General features: G+C 43.9%; 1 protein-coding gene across 1 annotated transcript in view; it reads right to left on the minus strand.

Annotated features, from left to right (window-relative positions):
• CCDC60 (coiled-coil domain containing 60) overlaps positions 1-26,254 on the minus strand; it is a 169,063-nt gene that overhangs the window by 51,599 nt on the left and 91,210 nt on the right. The window contains exon 3 of the mRNA XM_028116686.2: positions 1,167-1,337. Coding sequence (XP_027972487.2) covers positions 1,167-1,337 — 171 coding nt within the window. The remainder of the gene's footprint in view (positions 1-1,166; positions 1,338-26,254) is intronic.

Below are 26,254 nucleotides of genomic sequence, written 5' to 3' on the forward strand. Positions count from 1 at the left end.
TCTGCCATCTTCCCCTGGGCATTGGTATTTTGAAAACTGCCCAGGCGATTCTAATGTGTAGCCAGGGTTGAGACCACTGCTGTAATAGGACAATGGCTATAGGGGTAGGCCATTTCTACCATGTTTCATCTCCACCTGCCTCAACACCTCCTTTCTATCCCGGATTTGTGCTTCATTCAACTCTAAGTATCCTAGGAGTCTATCCATGCAGAATGGTGCAGGCTAGAACTTTTGGTGTCACTCAGATTGGGACTCAGGGAATGCTTTCTAACTTATGCCTTAGTCACAAGGGAATTATGTGAGACTTTCTAAACTTCATTCCTAACCTCTAAAAAGGGGGTGGGTAATAACGGTACCAATCTAAGGAATGTTTTGAAATTTAGATGAAAAGATGTGCATAAAGCACATAGTAGACACTCATTATAATTATTGTTGTGGTTGTTACTATCATCGTCCCTATTGCTACTGTTATGTGAATGGACATTTCATAATGGACCCATATGTTGATGGTCTTCTTCCAATCAGAGGAAAGACCTTTATAGAAAGAGGGGGGCTACTTTATTCAACAAACCAACAAATATTTCTTGTGCACCTGCTTTGGGTGGACCCTGAGCTAGGATTCAGGGATGCAGCTGAAGGTCTAGAAGAGAGATACTAATATGGGTTATAATAAACCAGCACACAAACACATTACAGGAACCCTGAGTCTGAATGGGTTTTGGAGGGGCTTGATCTGAAGTCCAGGAAGTATCAGGAGAGGGCAGCATTCACCCTGAGCTTTTAATAAGTAGAACTTGAGTTGGAAAAGGATGTGGGGAAGGGTATTTAAGGCCCAAGGAACAGTGTGAGGAGAGGCCTAGGGGTAGGGGCAAGCCTGGTAAAGAGAGGGAAAGAGGCACATTTGGGGACCAGCAAGAGTTCTTTGATATAGCTCTTGGCATCAGACATGAGGACAGACTTCTGTTGTAGAAGACACTCCACTGAGTGCCAGGAGGTGAGGCTGACAAGGTAGGTTGGAGCAGACTAAAAGAAATGGTCAGACGCCATCCGGAGAGGGGACTTCCGGTCAGAGACAGCCACCATCTCCCAGCCCAGCCCAGCCGGCGGCTACACTCTGCATGGCCCTTCCCCAGACTGTTGGCACTGCAGATGCCACATCTACTTACGTCAAAAGAATTTCGCCATAATGGATTTCTGACATCTTTTTGGCTGGCTGGAATTTATGTCTTTCTTCTTCTTTGAGTTTCTGAAGTTGCTGTAGCTTCTTTTTCAAGGCACTCTCCTCTTGCAGCATGCTGAAGTATCCGCGGCCCATCTTTACCGACCGAATCAACACGCTGGAGGTGGGGGGGGTGGGGAGAGAGGGAAGGAGAGAGCAACAAAGCTGAGCTGACCGTTAAGACAATGCCATCTTGTCCTGGGACTGGTCATCTCTGAAGGGCACCCTCATACCTGCAGGGCAGGAACCTTCTTGCTTTTGGAACTCCAGAGTCAGATGGACCTGACCTTGAATATTTAACCTCTCTGGTCTCAGTTCCTTCCTCACTCCATTATTCAACAAATCTTTATTGAGCACCTACTATGTGCAGGCACTCTGTTAGGTGCTATGAAATGAGCATAATGATCTACACCCCCACAGGATGAGACACATTTAAGCATGGAAGGGGCTTGTCCATGATAATCAGTAGCAGATCAGTACTCTAGAGCCTGGGCTCCTGGCCAAAGCTGCCTTCTCTGATTCCCCTAAATGCTCACATTTTCTTCATGTGCTTCACAATGGCCGCAGAAGTGGAATTAGTAAGGTGTATAGGTGCTCACTGTGTCATGTAACCTAAGTTGAGACTTCGTGATTCTTTTCTTGCTGACTCCACCACTGTCCTAGTCAGACATCTTGATACTGGCTTGATGCCAAGACATTCTGTGCCTAATGGTCTATACACCTCCCCCACTTTGCCATTTGTCACCTTGGGGTTGGAGTTTGGCAGCACTCTGATGGAGAAGGAGTAAACACATCTCTCTGTCCACCTATCTGACTTTCTGGGAAGTTGTGGGAAATAAATTTCTGTTGTTTGCAAGCTTCACGGTCTGTGGTACCTCATTATAGCAGCTGGAACTGACTAGGACAGGTGAGTCCGAAGACGGCCCGTTCAGGAAACTACAAGTATCTTTAAAAAGCTGGAGCACAGAAACAATGTGGGAAAGTGGCCAGAGCTAACGCTGGCAACTGGCCGGGAACAGGTGGTCTAGGGCTTTGGGGTCTGGATTGAAGCGAGCCCCCATCTGGGAGTTCCTAGAAATAGAACTTCTACAAATGCTTCAGGAATCTGCAAATGTTTGAGTTTTCATGAACATTTTTTCAAGCTAATAACAATGCAAAATCACAAAACATCCTGTTTTACACCAGATTGATTCATTTTGTACAAGCTTTTCCTGCCATTTCTATTGTGTTGACCAATTCTGCAATGCACATTTTTTCCACATCTTAACACGTTTGAGACGAGGGTGTGTCTTATAGTCACTGCTAGCCAGATGGCAGTTGTATTGTGTTTGTCATCATCTACACAGTCAAACTTGGTTGTGACTCCAGACAGCCTGACCACACAATACCCCCCTTGATGTTTTAGACCACAAAACCACTGGATCATGAGCTGGGGTCTGAAACACCCCCCCCTTTTTTTGAAACATATTCTTCTAAAATCAAGACAGTGCCAATATCAAAATTTGCAGACTGGGGGTCAGCAGCTAGGAAGAAAATCTTGGCGACAATAGCAAAGCATCCTTTTAAGAAATGTTGCATCCAGCATTGTTGACTCTAATGGAAACATATGATTCAGAAGAGCTGGACTTTAAATATGAATAAATTTGAAGAATCTCTTAAGCAATGTATTTCTCTTATATTTTCCCTTTTATGCAAATGGAAAGTGATATATAAAAAATTGTCTAGGAGAGTGAAGAAGAGCTTTTAAAAATCATGACATCATATTTTTATGAAATTGAAATTCTAGAAGGATAAGAAAATATTGTTTTAATTTAAATTGGCAGTGTTTTTATCTTGTTTTAAGTGATGTGTCTTAGCTTCAATGACAGCTTAGACGAAATATGGTATGTGAGTTTCTTATAAATATGTCACAGGCAGGTCATCAGTGATCTTTTTCTAAACTCAGACCTTGCTTCTCAGCTCATGTCAACTTTTCTGAAGGTCTACACCATCTGTCACATGTCCAACACAGCCATCCCATTGCAGGCAAGGATCAGGCATTATCCCTGTTCATATTCTTGTCACAGCAAAATAATCTCTTAGTTTCCTCTTGGACAAAATTGTGCAAAAATAAATGAATGTGTAACCTAAGGTAACACAGTGAAACCAATTACAGATAACTTTGGCCCTTAATTGTCAGTTCTAGGTGCTTTTGCCTGGCTTTTATTTTTAAGTTTATGAATGTGAGCAGTTGATATGATGTGGAATTCGTGTTTGAAATAACAGTGTGCTTCTATTTTGCTTTCAATCTTCAGAATCCACTAGTCAAAAGAGTGTCCTGAGGTTGCAAAATAACCTGATAAAAAAGAAAACTGTTACCATTGGCAACCCCTTAATTTCACAAATGAGGGTTTTCTTGCTGTAGCACAAACAAAGCAATTACAGAGCCACCCTGGGGGCTGGGGCTGATGTGACAGCAACCTTTGTTGTGTTACTTCACTGAGACCTCTTGCTCAAAATTTGGTTCAGAGGTTGAAACTGACACCACAGATGCACTAAAAATGTGTGAAGTGACTTAATACTCACATAATGAGGCTTTCTGGGTAGAGCAGGGAGGGCTCCCAAGCAGGTCTGAAATCAACCTGCGAGAGCAGGGAGGGGTGACTGGCTTAGGGTTTTAGCGTGGTGAGGGAGTGGGTTTGGGGTGAGCTGTAGAGGCCACTCTGCTGCTTGAGCTTCCCTCCAGTACCAAAAGAAGAAGCAGCTGGACTTTCTTGTTAGCTTGCCCAGGTGTGGGCAGAAGGGGAAGAGACAGTGGGGGGAGACTGAAAGCTGCCAACAGTCACACATCAAAAATGGAGTTAGATTTTTTTTAATATTTTATTTATTTATTTGACATATATAGAGAGAGACAGAGTGAGCACAAGCAGGGGGAGTGGCAGGCAGAGGGAGAAGCAGGATCCCCACAGAGAAGGGGGAGCCTGATGTGGGACTCGATTCCAGGACTCCGGGATCATGACCTGAGCCGAAGGCAGTCACTTAACCAACTGAGCCACCCAGGCACCCTGGAGTTAGATTCTTTATTGCATTAATTCACACCCAACTTGATATTTGTCTGTTTGCTTGAATAGCTGCATCATTATCAACCATCCAACAAAAATATGTTGAATGCTTACTGTGTGCCAGGCACTATTCTGGGCGCTGAGATACAGCAGCAAACAAAACAGCCACAGAATTCCTGCACTCATGAAGTTCAGGTGGAGACAGACAAAAACAAAGAAGTAAACTGTAGACAATATATGAAGTGCTGTGGAGGAACATAAAGTGGGGACATGGGGAGAGTGACTGCTAGGGGTGGAGGGGTGTGTGCAATTTTAGATAGAAGATCAGCTGAATGGATAAAGAAGATGTGAGATACACACACACACACACACACACACACACTGGAATACTACTCAGCCATAAAAAAAAAGAAATTTTGCCATTTGCTACAATGTGGATGGAACTAGAGGGTATTATGCTAAGTGAAATAAGTCAATCAGAGAAGGACAATTATCTTATGATTTCACTCATGTGCAATTTAAGAAACAAAACAGGGGAGCATAGGGGAAGAGAGGGAAAAATAAAACAAGATGAAATCAGAGAGGGAGACTAAGAGATTCTTTTTTTTTTTTTTAAAGATTTTTATTTATTTATTTGAGAGAGAGAATGAGAGATACAGAGCACGAGAGGGAAGAGAGTCAGAGGGAGAAGCAGACTCCCTTCTGAGCAGGGAGCCCGATGTAGGACTCGATCCCGGGACTCCAGGAGCATGGCCTGAGCTGAAGGCAGTCGCTTAACCAACTGAGCCACCCAGGCTCCCGAGACTAAGAGATTCTTAACTATAGGAAACAAAATGAGTGTTGTGGAGGAGAGGGGGGTGGGGGGATGGGGTAACTGGGTAATGGGCATTAAGGAGGATAAATGATGTAATGAGTACTGGATGTTATATACAACTGATGAATCACTGACCTCTACCTCTGAAACTAATAATACACTATATGTTAATTAATTGAATGTAAATTAAATAAAATTAAATTAAAAAAATAAATAGATCAACAAAAGGTCTTGCTGAGAAGGTGTCATGCAGGTTTCTGGGGGAAGAGTGTTTCAAGTAAAGGGAACAGCATATGCAAAGGCCCTGGGCAAGTACAGTTTTAGTTTAAGAAAGTTTAGTTTTCATGGAGTAAAATCTGATATTGCACAACACATTTGTGCTATTAATACATTGTATTTGCTTTAGATATTGGTGTTCTATTTAAGACTTGTAGTAGAAAGGTCCTGCTCTAAAAAAGGAAGGAAGGAAAGAAGGGGAAAAGGAAGGAGGGCAGGGAGGAAGGAAGGGAGGGAGGGAGGGAGAGGGAGAGAGGGAAAGAAGCTGGGTCCCAGATGGGAAAATGTAGGGAAATACCAGGGGACACTGCTGCTCTGGGCACCTGATGCTTCCCCACAGTCTTGCACCAGGGTGCTACTCCAGGAAGCAGTGGATTTTACCATTTTAATTAAGAAGCTCATTGCTAATAACTCAATCTAACATCCTCTTGTTCAGGACCCCAGTAACAGAGCTGTAGAGGCCACTCTGCTGCTGGATGTCAGTAAGACTTAAGCGCTTCCAGTGTGCTCTTGAGATATAATAAATCATGCAGATAAGAGGCCTTTGTAGTGAACTAGGCAGTGATGTGATTTCACATCTGTGTAGAACTTAGCCCTACCCTCCACTATGTCTGTGCCCCACCCTCGCAACCCCCTCACTCCTAGATGCATGGATTAACTTACTTGTCCTCACAACAGCTTCATGTTGTATGTAGATGCTGCCATTATCACTGGGTCTGAACCCAGGTAGTGGATTCAACTGTGGAGTCCAGCTGTCCGTTGTGCTGGTTTATAGAATGTCAGGATGTTTCCACTGGAAAGTCTCACCTGCCTACCCTGGAAATGCCTTCCATTGACTTTAGAGATTCCATGGGCCACTGGGTCCTTGGCTAACTTGGGTGGCTTGGCATTGACTGGCAGGTGTCAGAACTTTCCTTTAGCTGTGAAACCTCCCTTGGCATCGCCCAGATTCTCTTAGGGAGTGAAAGGTCGTCAGCGAAAGGTGTCCGTCCTAGGACAGACCACAGTCTTCAGAGACAGAGAGTGGGGGCAGGCGTGGAGAAGACTCATCATGTGTGATATTGTGCACAATAATGGCAGGGGTCCCACAGACATGGAACAGACCTGGCCAGTTTGGTGGGCTTTGGGCTCGGATTTCAGTGTCTGATTTCAAAGCCTCTGTCTTCCCGTGAAGAACCTGTAACCAACTAGATCCTGAAAGGTGTGTATTATGGATTGAACTGTGTCCCGCTGAAATTCATAGGTTGAAGCCTTAACTCCCAGTATCTCAGAATGTGACCTTATTTAGAAATAAGGTCATTGCTGATGTAATTAGTTAAGATGAGGTTGTGGCTGGAGTAGGGTGGGCCCCTCATCCAATATGACTGGTGTCCTTATCAAAAGGGGAAATTTGGACCCAGGCATGCACACAGGGAGAATGCCATATGAAGATGAAGGCAGAGATTCGGGTGATGTTTCCACAGGCCAATAAGGAACATGAGAGATGGCCTGCAAATCATGAGAAGCTAGGTGGAGGCATGGAACAGTCTCCCTCATGGGCCTCCAAAGGAACCAACCCCCTGACACACTGATCTTGGACTTCTAGCCTCCAGAAATGTGAGACAATACATTTCTGTTGCTGAGCCACCTGGTGTGTGGTGCTTTGTTCTGACAGCCCTAGCAAACTATTACAGTGTGATCAGATATCTAGGCCTATGCTCATGGAACCACTTAACTGTTTTTATTGTCTTTGGCTGTAAGGGCTAACCACATCCTTATTAAATTAATTTATAAAAAGTGACAGGTCCATGTCACAGCAAATAAAAAGGGCTTGACTATTATGTGCCATGCCTTAGGCTGGACATCTGTTAGGTGTTGGACTCTATGTTAGGCACTGACTCTATGTTAAGTTCTGTTTGGGGCACTGGCATTACAAAGGTGAACACATCCTCAAAGAATTCACAGGCTTTACCTCTGCAATCTTAGTGATCTTTTTATTGTAATTAAGAGGTCAGTGAGAGATTTACTTGACTCATTTATGTTCTTATTCCAAAAAGTATTGGAAAAAATTTTAAAAAGTGATACAGGCAGGGGAAACAAGAAGGCCAAAATTAGGTTAGACAGGTGTCAGAACCTGCACCACATGATCAAGTGTGCCAGTTTGGCCCTGAGCATCCTAGTGGCTAATGCAAGAGGGAAGCACAATCCCTCATGTGATTCCTAATGTCCGTAAAATTTTTAAAGAACTCTTCAGGAGATGCCTACTTATTCCTGGTGTTGAAACTGGGAAGAGATTTCGCTCAAGGATCTGTACAGGGAGGACACCGTGTAAAGCCACTTCTGTAACAAAACCCTAAATGCCAATAGTGATGAATGCCTCTGTAACTCACAAAAAGGGGTAGGGGAGCCCATCTTGAGGAATCTAGCCAGTAAGTGTTCTGTTGGAATTACCACCCCTTTTCAACCAAGGCAGCCAGACTCCCAGCTGCTAGATATTCTGGAAAGAGCTGGGTGAGAGATGAGCAGGGTTGGGGGGGAGGTTCTGGGCCCTCATGTCAGACACACCAGGGAACTTCAGGCTACAAGATGTTCATTCAGTGAGCTGAGAGGTGCTCCCATGGTACCATAGAGGCCCATTTAAAAATACTTAATATTTTAGCAAATTCCCATCTAATTCCCGTGTATGTTCCGTACATTTTCTCCATCATTATTGCTGATTACCAGGCTATTTGTGTGAAGGGAGCTATTTGCAGGGAAGAGCAGTTTTTGCCTTTAAATCCACTCACCCGGGGCTTCCTGTTCACTGCTTTCCATGCTATAAAACTCCCCTGGCTAACATCGCAAGAGGAACGATGGGGAGTAAAATAATTAACTGCATCAGGCAAGCAGAGGAAGAAGCCGATTATAAAATGGAAACTTTCCTCTACCCAGTGCCACTTATTCTTAACCAGTGCATGGGGGTGGGTTTTTATTTTTAAGGGACATATGTTCTCTGTACTGGAGTCTGTGTGTGATCCCATGAATGGAGATTGCTCACTTGGGCAACAGGAGTATTCTCAGCAGGGCTTAGCTGAGACAGACCAAAGGCACAGAAGTAAGGAAGCCCAGGTTTTTCTCCCAAGCACCTTCAGAATTGAGGAGCAGTAAATACATGGTGAGGCTTGCAGGGGACAGCCTCTGCATGGGACCTTTACTTTGCCTCTCTCTTAGGCAGGTTTTAAACCTCTTTGAACTACAGGAGCACCTGGGTGGCTCAGTCGGTTAAGCATCTCCCTTCAGCTCAGGTAATGATCCTGGAGTCCTGGAATCGAGTCCCACATCGGGCTCCCTGCCCAGTGGGGAACCTGCTTCTCCTTTTCCTTCTGCCCCTCCTCCCACTCATGCTCTCTCTCTCCCTCTCTCTCTCTCAAATAAATAAATAAAATCTTAAAACACACACACACACACAAAACCTCTCTGAACTACAGCCTCTTCATCTTTGAATGGGAAAAATCTTAGTTCTTGCCTCAAAGGGCCTTTGGGAGGATTAAGTGAGGTGGTGGACATAAAGAGCTTAGTACAGTGCCTAGTACATAGGACTCAATGATTGGGAGCTATAATTGTTATTGCCAACTCGATAACAGTCCCGAGGGTTCGGTGTGATTTATAGGTGAGAAAACAGGGAGAGGGGTAAGTAAATGATGGGGGTCCATAACAGCTGGAAAGTGGCAAGGCAGGGATTGGAAGCCAGGGGGGCTGGTTCCAGAATTTTCCTCTCTCCACCTGCATGCTGCAAGGTCAAGCACATTCAGCAGGAAGCTTTAAAGCTTTGACTTTGGGTATCTCCAGACTATATCTTGTATGCACAGTTCATCTCTAGACCTTTAGAATAGAAACTGGTGGCTTACCTTTTCCCCCTTTAGACCATGTTTTACCCAATCCAAGATACCACCTATGGCAGATTAAAGTCATTATTCACATTCTCCCATTCCCTGCATTCCAGTGTGGAATATACTTCCCAGCACCCTGACTTTTGGCTTTCACGTGACTTCCTTGGCCTATGGATGTTAGCAGATATGACTTGAACAGAGGCTTGAAATAAGCTGCTCAGTTGGGCCCATGACAATAACAAAACCCACTATTTTGCTGAACCCAGAAGAATGAGAAAGGCATGAGGAACAGAACTGAACCCACCTAATCTCAGCCAAGATTGGCCAAACCCCAGTTAACCTACAGACACACCAGCAAAGGAAGAAATACTTACTGAAAGTCGCTGGGTTTGGGGCAGCTTGTTACATAGCGTTATGGTGAAAATAGCTGACCGATACATCATCTATTATAAGATGCACTTTTATTTTTGACCCACAAAGAAGGAAAAACCCATGCCAGTTAAATTAAGAAATAATTGTACATTACATCCCCAGTTCAGAGATGTTAAAATGTGTGTGTGGGGGGGAATGTCCCTCTTAGATATGATAAAATATGATATTAAAAAAGAAATTGCCTCAGACCTGAGAAAAGATATTCCAGAACAGAACTTAGATCATAAAGTAATTAACAGCTCATTCTGAGAAGTAAATAGCATACTTAATAAAATATTTGTGCAAATTTCTGATATCTTCTGATGAGATTAAGAGCCCTTTCGGGGTTTTAGATTTACCCACACAGCTGGATCACCAGACTTGTAACAAGCCTCTTAACCTTTAACTAACCATTCCTCCCTTGAGCGGGGCTATCTAGCTCCTTGCTGCTCAAAGTGTGGTGGTCTTTATACTAGCATCATGAGCATCACCTAGGAGTTTGTTAGAAAGGCAGAATCTTGGGTCCTGCCGGGACCTCCTGAATGAGAATCTGCATCTCAACAGGACCCCCCCAGGTGATTTCATATACATATTGAAGTCTGAGATGCATTTGTCCAGCTGCGAACAAAAACAAAAACCAACAAAACAAAACAATTCTCCAGAAAGAAATCCTCGACTGGCTCTATTAGAAGCCTGCTTCCCTTGCTACAGGATTTGAAATAAAACTTTAACACACGCTAGCAGTCACTTCATCACAGAAAGGTCTTTAAAGCACGTAGGTAGCAGACATTGTCACCCTTTGAGGGCACTCTGCTTGCAATGAGTCTCCCGTTACCTGAATCCGCCTCCATCCCCAGGGCCCTAGAGGAAACTAGGACTGAACAGCATCAAAAGCAGCCCCAGCTCCCTTCACAGGGGCCTTTTGAGAAGCTGTGGAGTTCTGCGGACTTGAGGGAGTAGCAAAGGGAACTCGTGTTCACCCTTTCTATTAGGGGAGGCATGGGATTAACCACCGCAAATCACTTTGTTAAAAACCAACAGCCCAGATGTACTTTAAAAAAACAAACAAAACAAAACCTAACTTTTAATGGTATTAGGGCTCTGCATCCAGCTGGTTTTCACTCACATTTTCCGTCTCTGCCTGCAAGAAATATGAGGCTATAAAGCCAGGAATGGTTCAACGGAGGAAGACAGAATGACATTAAAATGAACAAACACTCCTGGCAATCCGATTTCGGGGATGTCCTGCTCTCGAAGACAGGAATTGCCTACACGGGTAATTTTCACTTAACAAATTTTACTGTTTTCAAATAATAGCAAATAAACCAGTTTCTTTTCAGTTTGTGGAGGTTGGAGACTTGGAGAGCCCTTTTCATCTGGCTGGCTCATGCCTTGCTTTGTCAGCCCACCCAGACATATTGATTTCGGAGAGGGAGAGAGCCAACCTGGTGGAAAGAAGGGATCTGAAATGCCATCCTTAAATTCTTGAATTTTCAGGCAACCCATACAGGCAAATTAATAAATGCAGCCCCAGTTCAAACGCAGCCCCAGTTCAAACGCACCCAGCAAATATTTTGCATTTAAATGCCCGCATTAGAATGTTTATACAATAACTTAATAAATCTAGCCTGGCTGCCAAATTGACAAGAAGGTGAGAATCATTCATTAAAATGCAAATGCAATTGAGATGAAATTTGGAATACATTTATTACAGCAATTGAACTTCAGTCAACTGTAGTCACAACACAGATTTTGAACTGCCTTTCAGACAAAAGGACGTGTTGTAGTATTCCGCCCCCCACCACCCAAGTTAATATCTTTGTCAGCATGCAAATTAAAGCCATTTCCTGAGTGCTAATGATTTGCAATGGAGGATTTCACTCTTCTTTATAGGACAAGATTGCCAGAGATAAAGGTCAACTGCATACACAAAAGATTGCACTAGTAACATATTGTGTATACAGCAAATTGATGGCAAACATATTCTGAGTGCTTATCGCAACCGCATTCTTATGAAATCACATCTGAACATCTCTTTACCATCTCCGGGTCATTTGCTAATTGTACTGCCCAAGAGTGGGAGACTTGCCCAGTCAGGATTTCACCTCACCGATCAAGTTTCAGATGGATCTCGGTCCTTCCTGAATGACTCAGCCCCGCAAAGAGGTCCCGTTCGTTCGTGGGTTCCTTTTGATCACAAAGCAGATAGAAGAAAGACACGGCTGGGACTCGATCCTCAATGGAGACGTCACTGTTTACCTGCTTCAGTTTTATTCTCTCTGGCTCCTTTGCACAAGTCAGGTGCCATTTGTGAGGTGTGGGCTCCCCGCGTGCGCACCTAGCAGACACCATCTGGGGTGGAAGAAGGCACAATGGAGAGCATTTTCTTTGGCCACAAGTAAGTGTGCTGTTCAGGAGTCGCTCTAGGGTGGCAAAAAGCAGCGTGTTTCACCTGTCAAATGGGGAGATTACTTCTGTGCCCTTGACCGGCTTCATGTCCACTCACTGATCAGGAAGTGATGCTAACTTTCATTTTAAATATGATCTGACTGCCTTCCTTCCGGTTGCTGCCATCTGAGCCAGAAACCATCATTCGTGGCCTCTGTTATTCTAAGTAGCTTGCTGGTCTTTTTCCTTTTCCCAACCTGTGTCTGCCTGGCTGCCCCAGGGCGCTTTCTAAAATGCACACCTCATCATTCCCATCAGAGCACACAGAACCCTTCCACGGCTTTCCACTGTCCTCAGGACAAAGTCCAGAATCTTCCACGACAGTAAGGCCCTCTAAGATATGGGCTTTATCTTGAAGGGAAATAGAATATGCCATCCCCAAATATGCCTCTGTGGCTATTGATTGTTTTGAATTAAAGTCACTTAAGATACAGTCAGTCCAAGGAGGACACTCTGACCCTCCTTTGTCCCCCTGAGAGCAGGAATTAAATCTCTCTTGTGAAAGGTACCCTCCTGTACCAGGAGGAAGAGAGGCATCCTTATTGATATGGGAAACAAAGGCAGAAGAAAAATTACTAATTTCATTACTACCTAGAGCCCACTGACAAGTCCTTGAAACAGGCAGAGTGACATTCCTCTAGGGACTCAAGGGCTTCAATGTTAATACTTTGCTAAGGGCAAAAGGCAATCTTAGCCCAACCCCCAGGATCCTGTAAGTCTACTTTAACATATAAAAATTCCTTTGGAAACTTCCCTTATCTCTATACCCCCAAGACATGTTGGCGATCAACCCTCAAGCATATGACCTGCTGATATACATCTGAAGGATCTCGTGACTCGGGTTTTACTAGACAACAAGAGCTAACCCCCTCAAGGTCCTGGAAACCTTGCTTCTAAATTCCTTCCAGACTTAAACTATCCCTAATCCCCTCCCAACTTGAAAGTATATAATGGGCCTCTGCTCATGACCCCATGCAGCTCTTTCTGCCCACAGGTCCTATCCCTGTGCTTTAATAAAACCACCTTTTTGCACCAAAAACATCTCAAGAATTCTTTCTTGGCCATTGGCTTCAAACCCTAACATCTTTCCTACATCACTTATCACGGGAGAGGGAATTCAGGGCCCAGAAGGCTGTGTGAAAAACCCTTCTTGCTTCTCCACTAATTTGTGACTCCCAAGCCCAAACCCCTTGCTCTTGTCAGTTCTTCACTAATGTGTTGTTGTTGGTCCAGAAGGTATAAAATGTGCCTGCTTTGGGTACTTCTGAGTCTCATATTTCTATGAACACCTGTATATACAAAATTACTTTTTTTTCCTCCTATTAATCTGTCTCCTGTCAATTTAATTATTAGACTGGCCAAAGAACCTAGAAGGGAAGAAAAGTTTTCCTGCCTAGCAATCTAAAACCACTTATCCAGCCGTTTCTTTGCGACTCTCTACGGCTTAAAACTGCACATGATTTTGCTGCTTCCTGCAGTAGCTTCTGCTGCTTCTTCACTTGGCTGATTGCTCTTTGTACTTCAAGGCTTGGGAAAAATTGTCAAAGGTGGACCATTCGATCTCACACTCCCCTCCCCACCCCTAGCTCCTGGCTAGTTCAAGTACCTCCTCTGGGCACTCCCCCACCCCCAACTCCTTGCTTATGTGCTCCGCGTCATTGCACTCATCACCCTACATGGTGATGGCCTATTTTTTAGTCCGCTTCTCCTACTAGACCGTGGGCTCCTTAAAGACAGTGCCTGGCAGAGAGAGCGTAGGCGATCTACACTTGCTGGTTTTCCTCCTCTGTCCCCTTTCCTTCCTTCTACCTGCCAAATATCCATTTCCCCAGCTTCCTTGGTAACAAACCACATTATCTTGGGCATCCATAATGCCTAGATTAAAAAAAAAATAACAAAACAAAACAACACGCAAACCATATTTTCCAGTTGCTCTAGCAGGTGGGACAGGCCAGTGAGGTACGAGTGCAAGTCATTGGGAGGGGCTTCTGGGAAAACGCTTTGAAGGAAGTTAATACAGCTGGGGGAATATGCCCTTTGACATTTCCCCCCTTCTTCCTTCCTGTTGCCTGAGACTTAGCTGTAATGGTTGCAGCCCCAGCAGCTATTGTGTGAGCATGAGGAAACTCTGCAGTTGGAGGCCAGTACTAAGGATAGTGGATTGAAAGATGGAAGCTGGGTCCTACATGACCATGAAGCCACCGTATTCATACTTCCTCCAGAAGGTGAACCTCTTTTATGTGAGGGAGGTAAGCCTTTACCTTGTTTAAGTCCTGGTAGTTTCCAGTTCTGTTCGCTATGCAGCAGAACGTAGTCCCAGCTGAGTCTCTCTCTGTCTCTGTCTTTTTACCCTGACTAAACTGTCATGATTCTCACCTTTATTTGTATTTATTTATTTTTTAAAGATTTATTTTACTTATTTGAGAGAGAGACAGCACACGCCAGCGAGCATGTGCACAAGTGTGGAGGGGAAGCAGACTCCCCCCTAAGCAGGGAGCCCGAGGTGGGGCTTGATCCCAGGACGCTGAGATCATGACCTGAGCTGAAGGCAGATGCTTCACCGACTGAGCCACCCAGGTGCCCCATGGTTCTCACCTTTAAAATGCCATCATCCTTGCCTAAATCGATGGCCATGGACCAGGGAAAGAGGTTGGGGGAGGTTAGTTTGGATAGTGGGAGACAGGCAAGAAAACTGAGAAGCCTGAAACTCTGCCAAGAGAAGTAGGTCTCCGAGAGTCTCCCTTGACGGTGGCAGGGCAGTGAGGAAACTGATGTAGGAGGGTGTGAGCCTGTAAGAGTGAGGGCTGGGAGGCAGGGCAGTGGCTGTAGCTGAAGAAGCTACTGCTGGTGGGGGAGGAGGAAGAATGTGCACAGTAAGGGCCTGAGCAAGGTGCTGAGCGAGGGACTCCAATATGCATTATCTCCTTGAATCCTCACAACAGCCTCAGGAAGTAGGGGGTTATACCCATTTTGCTGAGGAGCAAACTGAGGCTCAGAAAGGTCAAGTAGTCCAACCAGAGGTTCGTTAAGTGTTGGCGCTGGAATTTAAACCCAGGTGGTTTGATCCAAAGTGTTGCACAAGGAAAATGCCCCGGTTTTGGAAATGGTCTGTTCTAGTTTTAGCTGGTTATTGTTTCCTTATCTCTTGGTGTCTGTGACTTTGGGTGGGTCATTATCCCCTTTCTTCCAGAGGCACTTTTCCTCAGCTGTAGAACTGGGATAAGTGAATACCCAGCCTAGGGCATTGTTGAAACCATACATGAGAGGCAGTTAGCGTGGGGCCTAGAACCCTGGAGATACTCAGTAAATGGTAGCAGTCATGGTTTTCATCACCATCATCATCATCAAAGCCATGAATGGTTGCTGCTACAACCCTCTTGCTGTGCACACAGCCAGGCATGGGGGTTGTGGGGGCGGTGAGGGGGTTTGGCTCTAAGCCCTGCAAGGCTTCTGGGAAGTGGCACTTGGTTCAAGTGGCGAGCTTAGGAGGTTCTGTGCTTGGAGGGTGGTGGCAAGAACAGTGTAATTAGACCGCAATTATTTGGGGATTTGGTAAATTGCATTATGCAGTAATTCATGAAAAGGTCCGTGAGTCAGCTGCCCATAGTGGTGGTGGGAAAAACACTTGGTTATCATGTCAGTAATGAAATTTATTAAGCTAAAGGGCCAGGGAATTAACCTCTGTTTTGCTGAATAAGAAATTACATGCAGAAACCTTCTAATTATTTTAAGTGGTTTTCTTTTCTGGGTTCTTTATTTAATCTCTATCTCAGATCTTCAGTAATAGAAAAAAAATGAAGGAAGAGGAAGAGGAAGGGGAGAAAAAAAAGAGGAGGAGCATCTAAGGAGCCCATATCACAACTTGTGTGGATGTTTCAGGGGAAGATTGCTGATAACAATGGATGCAAATCAGATCTATGGGTTTAGGTGAAAGTGGGATGTACATCAATGTCAGTTAAAAAGCTAGGTTCTGGGGCTCCTGGGTGACTCAGTCGGTTGAGGGACCAACTCTTGGTTTTGGCTCAGGTCATGATCTTGTGGGTCGTGAGATCGAACCCTGCATTAGGCTCTGTGCTCAGTGGGGAGTCTGCTTGAGATTCTCTCTCTCCCTCTCTGCCCTCCCCTGCTCGTTCTCTCTCTCTCTCTCTCTCTCAAATAAATAAATAAAATCTTAAAAAAAAAAAGGTTAGGTTCTAATTCTCACTCTACCAGCAAGTGGCTGTGCAATTTAGGCAGAACAATTAACCACTCTGTTCCATTAGCTCGAGAGAACCATCCCCACCACCACTACCACGCCCACCATAACTATCATCACCACAGTTAGAACATGGATAATAACTATGTGCCAGGAACAGGAAAAAAAGCATTTCCAGAGGACCTAGGCCCTTTAACGTCTTTTTTTTTAAATTTTTATTGTTATGTTAATCACCATACATTACATCATTAGTTTTTGATGTAGTGTTCCATGTTTCATTGTTTGTGCATAACACCCAGTGCTCCACGCAGAACGTGTCCTCTTTAATACCCATCACGAGGCTAACCCATCCCCCCACCCACCCTCCCCTCTAGAACCCTCAGTTTGTTTTTCAGAGTCCATTGTCTCTCATGGTTCGTCTCCCCCTCCGACTTACTCCCCTTCATTCTTCCCCTCCTGCTATCTTCTTCTTTTTCTTTTTTCTTAACATATGTTGCGTTATTTGTTTCAGAAGTACTGATCTGTGATTCAACAGTCTTGCACAATTCACAGCGCTCACCATAGCACATACCCTCCCCAATGTCTATCACCCAGCCACCCCATCCCTCCCACCCCCCACCACTCCAGCAACCCCCAGTTTGTTTCCTGAGATTAGAATTCCTCATATCAGTGAGGTCATATGATACATGTCTTTCCCTGATTGACTTATTTCACTCAGCATAACACCCTCCAGTTCCATCCACGTCGTTGCAAATGGCAAGATCTCATTCCTATTGATGGCTGCATAATATTCCATTGTGCATATATACCACTTCTTTATCCATTCATCTGTCGATGGACATCTTGGCTCTTTCCACAGTTTGGCTGTTGTGGACATTGCGGTTATAAACATCAGGGTGCACGTACCCCTTCGGATCCCTACATTTGTATCTTTGGGGTAAATACCCAGTAGTGCAATTGCTGGATCGTAGGGTAGCTCTATTTTCAACTGTTTGAGGAAACTCCACACTGTTTTCCAGAGTGGCTGCACCAGCTTGCATGCCCACAAACAGTGTAGGAGGGTTCCCCTTTCTCCACATCCCCGCCAACATCTCTCGTTTCCTGACTTGTTAATTTTAGCCATTCTGACGGGTGTGAGGTGGTATCTCATCGAGGTTTTGATTTGGATTTCTCTGATGCCGAGCGATGTTGAGCACTTTTTCATGTGTCTGTTGGCCATTTGGATGTCTTCTTTGGAAAAAATGTCTGTTCATGTCTTCTGCCCATTTATTGATTGGATTATTTGTTCTTTGGGTGTTGAGTTGGATAAGTTCTTTATAGATTTTGGATACTAGCCCTTTATCTGATATGTCATTTGCAAATATTTTCTCCCATTCTGTCGGTTGTCTTTTGGTTTTGTGGACTGTTTCTTTTGCTGTGCAAAAGCTTTTTATCTTGATGAAATCCCAATAGTTCATTTTTGCCCTGGCTTCCCTTGTCTTTGACAATGTTTCTAGGAAGAAGTTGCTGCGGCTGAGGTCGAAGAGGTTGCTGCCTGTGTTCTCCTTTAGGATTTGGATGGACTCCTGTCTCACGTTTAGGTCTTTCAACCATTTGGAGTCTATTTTTGTGTGTGGTGTAGGGAAATGGCCCAGTTTCATTCTTCTGCATGTGGCTGTCCAATTTTCCCAACACCATTTGTTGAAGAGACTGTCTTTTATCCATTGCACATTCTTTCCTGCTTTGTCAAAGATAAGTTGACCATAGAATTGAGGGTCCATTTCTGGGCTCTCGATTCTATTCCATTGATCTATGTGTCTGTTTTTGTGCCAGTACCATACTGTCTTGATGATGACAGCTTTGTAATAGAGCTGGAAGTCCGGAATTGTGATGCTGCCAGCTTTGCTTTTCTTTTTCAACATTCCTCTGGCTATTCGGGGTCTCTTCTGGTTCCATACAAATTTTAGGATTATTTGTTCCGTTTCTTTGAAAAAAGTGGGTGGTATTTTGATGGGGATTGCATTGAATGTGTAGATTGCTCTAGGTAGCATTGACATCTTCACAACGTTTGTTCTTCCAATCCATGAGCATGGAAAGTTTTTCCATTTCTTTGTGTCTTCTTCAATTTCTTCCAGGAGTATTTTATGCTTTTCTGAGTACAGATCCTTTGCCTCTTTGGTTAAATTTATTCCTAGGTATCTTATGGTTTTGGGTGCAATTGTAAATGGGATTGACTCCTTGATTTGTCTCTCTTCTGTCTTGTTGTTGGTGTATAGGAATGCCACTGATTTCTGTGCATTGATTTTATAGCCTGCTACTTGACTGAATTCCTGTATGAGTTCTAGCAGTTTTGGGGTGCAGTCTCTTGGGTTTTCCACATACAGTATCATATCATCTGCAGAGAGTGAGAGTTTGACTTCCTCTTTGCCGATTTGGATGCCTTTCATTTCTTTTTGTGGTCTGATTGCTGTGGCTAGGACTTCTAATACTATGTTGAATAGCAGTGGTGACAGTGGACATCCCTGCCGCGTTCCTGACCTTAGCGGAAAAGCTGTCAGCTTTTCCCCATTGAGAATGATATTCGCTGTAGGTTTATCATAAATGGCTTTTATGATATTGAGGTATGGACCCTCTATCCCTATACTCTAAAGAGTTTTGATCAAGAAAGGATGCTGTACTTTGTCAAATGCTTTTTCTGCATCTATTGAGAGGATCATATGATTCTTGTTCTTTCTTTTGTTAATGTATTGTATCGCGTTGATTGATTTGCGGATGTTGAATCATCCTTGCAGCCCAGGGATAAATCCCACGTGGTCGTGGTGAATAATCCTTTTAATGTACTGTTGGATCCTATTGGCTAGCATTTTGGTGAGAATTTTTGCATCCATGTTCATCAAGGATATTGGTCTGTAATTCTCCTTTTTGATGGGGTCTTTGTCTGGTTTTGGGATCAAGGGAATGCTGGCCTCATAAAATGAGTTTGGAAGTTTTCCTTCCATTTCTATTTTTTGGAACAGTTTCAGGAGAATAGGTATTAATTCTTCTTTAAATGTCTGATAGAATTCCCCTGGGAAGCCATCTGGCCCTGGGCTTTTGTTTGTTGGGAGATTTTTTGATGACTGCTTCAATTTCCTTAGTGGTTATAGGTCTGTTCAGGTTTTCTATTTCTTCCTGGTTCAATTTTGGTAGTTGATACATCTCTAGGAATGCACCCATTTCTTCCAGGTTATCTAATTTGCTGGCATAGAGTTGCTCATAATATGTTCTTATAATTGTTTGTATTTCTTTGGTGTTGGTTGTGATCTCTCCTCTTTCATTCATGATTTTGTTGATTTGGGTCATTTCTTTTTTCTTTTTGATAAGTCTGGCCAGGGGATCATCCATCTTGTGAATTCTTTCAAAGAACCAGCTCCCAGTTTCGTTGATCTGTTCTACTGTTCTTTTGGTTTCTAGTTCATTGATTTCTGCTCTGATCTTTATTATTTCTCTTCTCCTGCTGGGTTTAGGCTTTATTTGCTGTTCTTTCTCCAGCTCCTCTAGGTGTAGGGTTAGGTTGTGTATTTGAGATCTTTCTTGTTTCTTGAGAAAGGCTTGTATTGCTATATACTTTCCTCTCAGGACTGCCTTTGCTGTATCCCAAAGATTTTGAACTCTTGTGTTTTCATTTTCATTGGTTTCCATGAGTTTTTTTAATTCTTCTTTAATTTCCTGGTTGACCCATTCATTCTTTAGTAGGATGCTCTTTAGCCTCCATGTATTTGAGTTCTTTCCGACTTTCCTCTTGTGATTGAGTTCTAGTTTCAAAGCATTGTGGTCTGAAAATATGCAGGGAATGATCCCAATCTTTTGGTACCGGTTGAGACCTGATTTGTGACCTAGGATGTGATCAATTCTGGAGAATGTTCCATGGGCAGTAGAGAAGAATGTGTATTCTGTTGCTTTGGGATGGAATGTTTGAATATGTCTGTGAAGTCCATTTGGTCCCGTGTGTCATTTAAAGTCTTTATTTCCTTGTTGATCTTTTGCTTAGATGATCTGTCCATTTCAGTCAAGAGGGTGTTAAAGTCCCCCACTATTATTGTATTGTTGTCAATGTGTTTCTTCGCTTTTGTAATTAATTGCCTTACATAACTGGCTGCTCCCATGTTAGGGGCACAGATATTTACAATTGTTAGATCTTCTTGTTGGATAGACCCTTTAAGTAGGATATAGTGTCTTCCTCATCTCTTATTACAGTCTTTGTTTTAAAATCTAATTTGTTTGATATAAGGATTGCCACCCCGGCTTTCTTTTGGTGTCCATTAGCATGGTAAATGGTTTTCCACCCCCTCACTTTCAATCTGGGGGTGTCTTTGGGTCTAAAATGAGTCTCTTGCAGACAGCATATCGATGGGTCTTGTTTTTTAATCCAATCTGATAGCCTGTGTCTTTTGATTGGGGCATTTAGCCCATTTACATTCAGGGTAAGTACTGAAAGGTATGAATTTAGTGCCATTGTATTGCCTGTAAGGTGACTGTGACTGTATACTGTCTGTGTTCCTTTCTGATCTACGCTGCTTTTAGGCTCTCTCTTTGCTTAGAGGACTCTTTCAATATTTCTTGTAGGGCGGGTTTTGTGTTTGCAAATTCCTTTAGTTTTTGTTTGTTCTGGAAGCTTTTTATCTCTCCTTCTATTTTCATGGAAAGCCTAGCTGGATATAGTATTCTTGGCTGTATATTTTTCTCGTTTAGTGCTCTGAAGATATCTTGCCAGTCCTTTCAGGCCTGCCAGGTCTCTGTGGATAGGGCTGTTGCCAATCTAATATTTCTACCATTGTAGGTTACATATCTCTTCTCCCGAGCTGCATTCAGGATTATCTATTTGTCTCTGAGACTCGTAAGTTTTACTATTAGATGTCAGGGTGTTAACCTATTTTTATTGATTTTGAGAGGGGTTCTCTGTGCCTCCTGGATTTTGATGCCTGTTTCCTTCCTCACATTAGGGAAGTTCTCTGCTATTATTTGCTCCAATATACTTTCTGCCCCTCTCTCCCTTTCTTCTTCTTCTGGGAATCCCAATTATTCTAACGTTGTTTCGTCTTATCGTATCGCTTATCTCTCGAATTCTGCCCTCGTGATCCTGTAGTTGTTTCTCTTTTTCTCAGCCTCTTTATTTTCCATCATTTGGTCTTCTATATCGCTGATTCTCTCTTCTGCCTCATTTATCCTAGCAGTTAATGCCCCCATTTTTGATTGCACCTCATTAATAGCCTTTTTGATTTCGACTTGGTTAGATTTTAGTTCTTTTATTTCTCCAGAAAGGGTTTCTCTAATAACTTCCATGCTTTTTTCAAGCCCCGCTAGTATCTTTAAAGTCATGATTCTGAACTCTAGGTCCGACATCACACTAATGTCCGTATTGAGTAGGTCCCTGGCTGAAGGTACTACCTCTTGTTCTTTTTGCTGAGGTGATTTTTTTCATCTTGTCGTTTTGTCCAGAGGAGAATAGATGAATGAGAGAACAAAATGCTAACAGGTTAACAATGTCCCCGCAAATATACTCTAAACAAATCAGAAAAGACCTGAAACCAGGGGGAAGGAAAAAAGAAAGAGAAAAAAACAAAAAAGAAAAAGAAAAAGATAACAACAAAAACAGAACAATACAAAAAAAACATAATATGATCAAATATGATCAGGCTAGTGCATAGATCAGTGCCACACACTAGATTTTGGGGATATTTTGGGCTGTTAGAAGAAAGTGCCTGCTAAAATTTTAAAGGAAGAAAGACTTATATATGTACAAAATAAGGGTTGATACAATGAAGGGATGGAAGATGACTGTAAAGATGAAAATTATAAAAGATTTTATAAAAGGAATCAATAAGATAAGATGTCGTTTGAAAAAAGGAAAGAAGATTTAAAAGAAAAGAAAAAAAAGGGAGTGATCAGGCAGGAGACTAGAACAAAGACATACACTAGTGATTTAGGGTATATTTTGATCTGTTAGAAGAAACTGTATCTCAAAATTTTAAAGAGAAAACAACTTATATATATATGCCAAAAATAAAGTAACTACTATGAAGGGATAAAATATGACTCTAAAAATGAAAAATAAAAAATGTTTTTTAAAAAAAAGGATTGATAAGATGTTGGTTGAAAAGGGAAAAAGAAAAATAAAAAAAAAAACAGTTAAAAAAATTAACTTTGTAAAACTAATGAATCATGGTAAAAAAAAAAGCCATGAATTCTATGTGCAGTATTCCCCTAGCGCTGGAGTTCTTCCATTCTCCTTGATCGGTAAACTTGGTCTTGGCTTGCTGGCTGTTCCTGCTGATCTTCTGGGGGAGGGGCATGTTGCCGTGGTTCCCAAATGTCTTTGCCGGAGGCGGAATTGCCCCGCCCTTGTCAGTCCGGGCTAAGCAAGCTGCTCGGGTTTGCTCTCGGGAGCTTTTGTTCCCTGCAAGCTCTCGGTACAGCTTTGGAGGAACAGGGTGAACATGGTGGCCTCCCAATCTCCACCCGGAGGAGCTGAGAACTCGGGGCCCCGCTCCTCAGTGCGCCCCCAGAGAAAAGCAGTCACTCCCGTCTCCCCGGTCTCCGGCCGCACTCCGTGCTCACCCGGCCTGTGATCCAGTGTTTCTATGTCTGCCACCCGACCCCATGTGGAGTCTCCAAACCCAGCAGATCCCTGTGGTGCACTCCTGCGCCGCTCCTCCCAGGGGAGGAAGGGGAGTCTCCCCGGATCTGCTGCTTGTTGTGTCCCTGCTGGAGGAGCAGTGGCCCGATTGGGCCACGGATCACAGTTTATGGCAACCCAGAGCTGAGAGCTTGCTCCTCAGCTCCGTCTCTGCAGCCGGCTTCCCCGCTCCAATACCTGGGAGCTCTGCTGCACTCGGGCACCCCTGGTCTTTCTGTGACCCCGAGGGTCCTGAGACCACACTGTCCCGCGAGGGTTCCACCCCCCCGCTTAGCCACTGGAGTGACGTCCCTCAGCGGAGCTGACTTCTAAAAGTTTCGATTTTGTGCTCCGCGGCTCTAGCACTTGCCAGAAGTGGCCGACGGAGGCCCCCTCCCCCACCGTCTATCCTCCCGAATATCGCCTCGGATTCACTTCTCCGCACATCCTACCTTCCAGAAAGTGGTCGCTTTTCTGTTCAGAGTGTTGTTACTCTTCTTATCTTCGATCTCCTGTTGAATTCGTAGGTGTTCAGAATGGTTTGATCCCTATTCAGCTTAATTCCTGAGACCAGAGGAAATCTAGGTCTACTACTCCTCCGCCATCTTGCTCCGCCCCCCTCAACTAGCCATTTTTAATATTGGTGATCAAAGATAATATTATATTCTTACCATTTGCCAAATAATGGGAAGGGGTAGAGGAGACATGGAAAGCGTGAGCTGGTGAATGCCTCCAAGCAGTTTCATTTCTAGAGGTGAGTTCCGCCCAAACTCTGAAGCCATTTTTGCATAGAGATGCAGCTTCTTTGCAGCTCAATTTCACTCCTCATCTCGTCTGTGTGTGTGTGTGTGTGTGTGTGTGTGTGTGTGTGTGTGTGCGCATGCGTCCTACACTGACGAGAGGGCTCACTTTTCCAACTGGGGCCCTAGACAGTTAGCAATACCGTGAATAGGTGGGAAGGACCAATCCTCCCTCTTCACAAAGTCGTTCTGAGTCTCCAGTTTCCAATTGCAGTGTTTGCACGATCTCGTCTTTAAATGCCTTCATGTCTATTCTTCACTTCTCCGCTTTCATAACAAGCCAGATAAGACAGCAGGATCTCAGAGAACAGGGGAGGGGGACAGGTGCAGGCCTCCACTCCACGCCATCTGTGTGAAACTTACTCAAAGTCCCTGAACCTCTCTGTCCTTCAGATTTCTTACGATAAAATGAGCCTCCTACCGCCCCAAATACCTGCCTCTCAGGATGGGTTAAAGAAGTTAAAGACTTCCTTGGCAAGATGGCGGAGGAGTAGGAGACCTGGATTTCATCTGGTCTCAGGAATTAAGCTGAATAGGGATCAAACCATTCTGAACACCTACGAACTCAACAGGAGATCGAAGAAGAGAGTAGTAACAACTCCCTGAACAGAGCAGCGACCACTTACTGGAAGGTAGGCGTGCGGAGAAGTGAATCCGAGGCGATATTCGGGAGGATAGGCGGCAGGGGAGGGGACCTCCGTCAGCTGCTTCTGGCAAGTGCTAGAGCCGCGGAGCACAAAATCGGAACTTTTAGAAGTTGGCTCCGCTGAGGGACGTCGCTCCAGTGGCTGAGCGGGGGGTGGAACCCTCCCGGGACAGTGTGGTCTCAGGACCCTCGGGGTCACAGAAAAACCAGGGGTGCCTGAGTGCGGCAGAGCTCCCAGGTATCGGAGTGGGGAAGCCGACTGCAGAGACGGAGCCAAGGCGCGGGCTCTCAGCTCACGGTAGCCATAAACTGTGATCCGCGGCCCAGTCGGGCCACTGCTCCTCCAGCAGGGACCCAACAAGTGGCAGATCCGGGGAGACTCCCCTTCCTTCCTGGGGGAGGAGCGGCGCAGGAGCGCACTGCAGGGATCTGCTGGGTTTGGAGACTCCACACGGGGTCGGGTGCCAGAGATAGAAACGCTGGGTCACAGGCCGGGTGAGCACGGAGTGCGGCCGGAGACCGGGGAGACGGGAGTGACTGCTTTTCTCTGGGGGCGCACTGAGGAGCGGGGCCCCGAGTTCTCAGCTCCTCCGGGTGGAGATTGGGAGGCCACCATGTTCACCCTGTTCCTCCAAAGCTGTACCGAGAGCTTGCAGGGAACAAAAGCTCCCGAGAGCAAACCCGAGCAGCTTGCTTAGCCCGGACTGACAAGGGCGGGGCAATTCCGCCTCCGGCAAAGACATTTGGGAACCACGGCAACATGCCCCTCCCCCAGAAGATCAGCAGGAAGAGCCAGCAAGCCAAGACCAAGTTTACCGATCAAGGAGAATGGAAGAACTCCAGCGCTAGGGGAATACTGCACATAGAATTCATGGCTTTTTTTTTACCATGATTCATTAGTTTTACAAAGTTAATTTTTTTAACTGTTTTTTTTTTATTTTTCTTTTTCCCTTTTCAACCAACATCTTATCAATCCTTTTTTTTAAAAAACATTTTTTATTTTTCATTTTTAGAGTCATATTTTATCCCTTCATAGTAGTTACTTTATTTTTGGCATATATATATAAGTTGTTTTCTCTTTAAAATTTTGAGATACAGTTTCTTCTAACAGATCAAAATATACCCTAAATCACTAGTGTATGTCTTTGTTCTAGTCTCCTGCCTGATCACTCCCTTTTTTTTCTTTTCTTTTAAATCTTCTTTCCTTTTTTCAAACGACATCTTATCTTATTGATTCCTTTTATAAAATCTTTTATAATTTTCATCTTTACAGTCATCTTCCATCCCTTCATTGTATCAACCCTTATTTTGTACATATATAAGTCTTTCTTCCTTTAAAATTTTAGCAGGCACTTTCTTCTAACAGCCCAAAATATCCCCAAAATCTAGTGTGTGGCACTGATCTATGCACTAGCCTGATCATATTTGATCATATTATGTTTTTTTGTATTGTTCTGTTTTTGTTGTTATCTTTTTCTTTTTCTTTTTTGTTTTTTTCTCTTTCTTTTTTCTTTCCCCCTGGTTTCAGGTCTTTTCTGATTTGTTTAGAGTATATTTGCGGGGACATTGTTAACCTGTTAGCATTTTGTTCTCTCATTCATCTATTCTCCTCTGGACAAAATGACAAGATGAAAAAAATCACCTCAGCAAAAAGAACAAGAGGTAGTACCTTCAGCCAGGGACCTACTCAATACGGACATTAGTGTGATGTCGGACCTAGAGTTCAGAATCATGACTTTAAAGATACTAGCGGGGCTTGAAAAAAGCATGGAAGTTATTAGAGAAACCCTTTCTGGAGAAATAAAAGAACTAAAATCTAACCAAGTCGAAATCAAAAAGGCTATTAATGAGGTGCAATCAAAAATGGGGGCATTAACTGCTAGGATAAATGAGGCAGAAGAGAGAATCAGCGATATAGAAGA

The sequence above is a fragment of the Eumetopias jubatus genome, unplaced genomic scaffold, assembly GCF_037043125.1.
Source record: "Eumetopias jubatus isolate StellerSeaLion01/CBP00866 unplaced genomic scaffold, mEumJub1_p1.0 scaffold_16, whole genome shotgun sequence".
Taxonomy (NCBI): domain Eukaryota; kingdom Metazoa; phylum Chordata; class Mammalia; order Carnivora; family Otariidae; genus Eumetopias; species Eumetopias jubatus.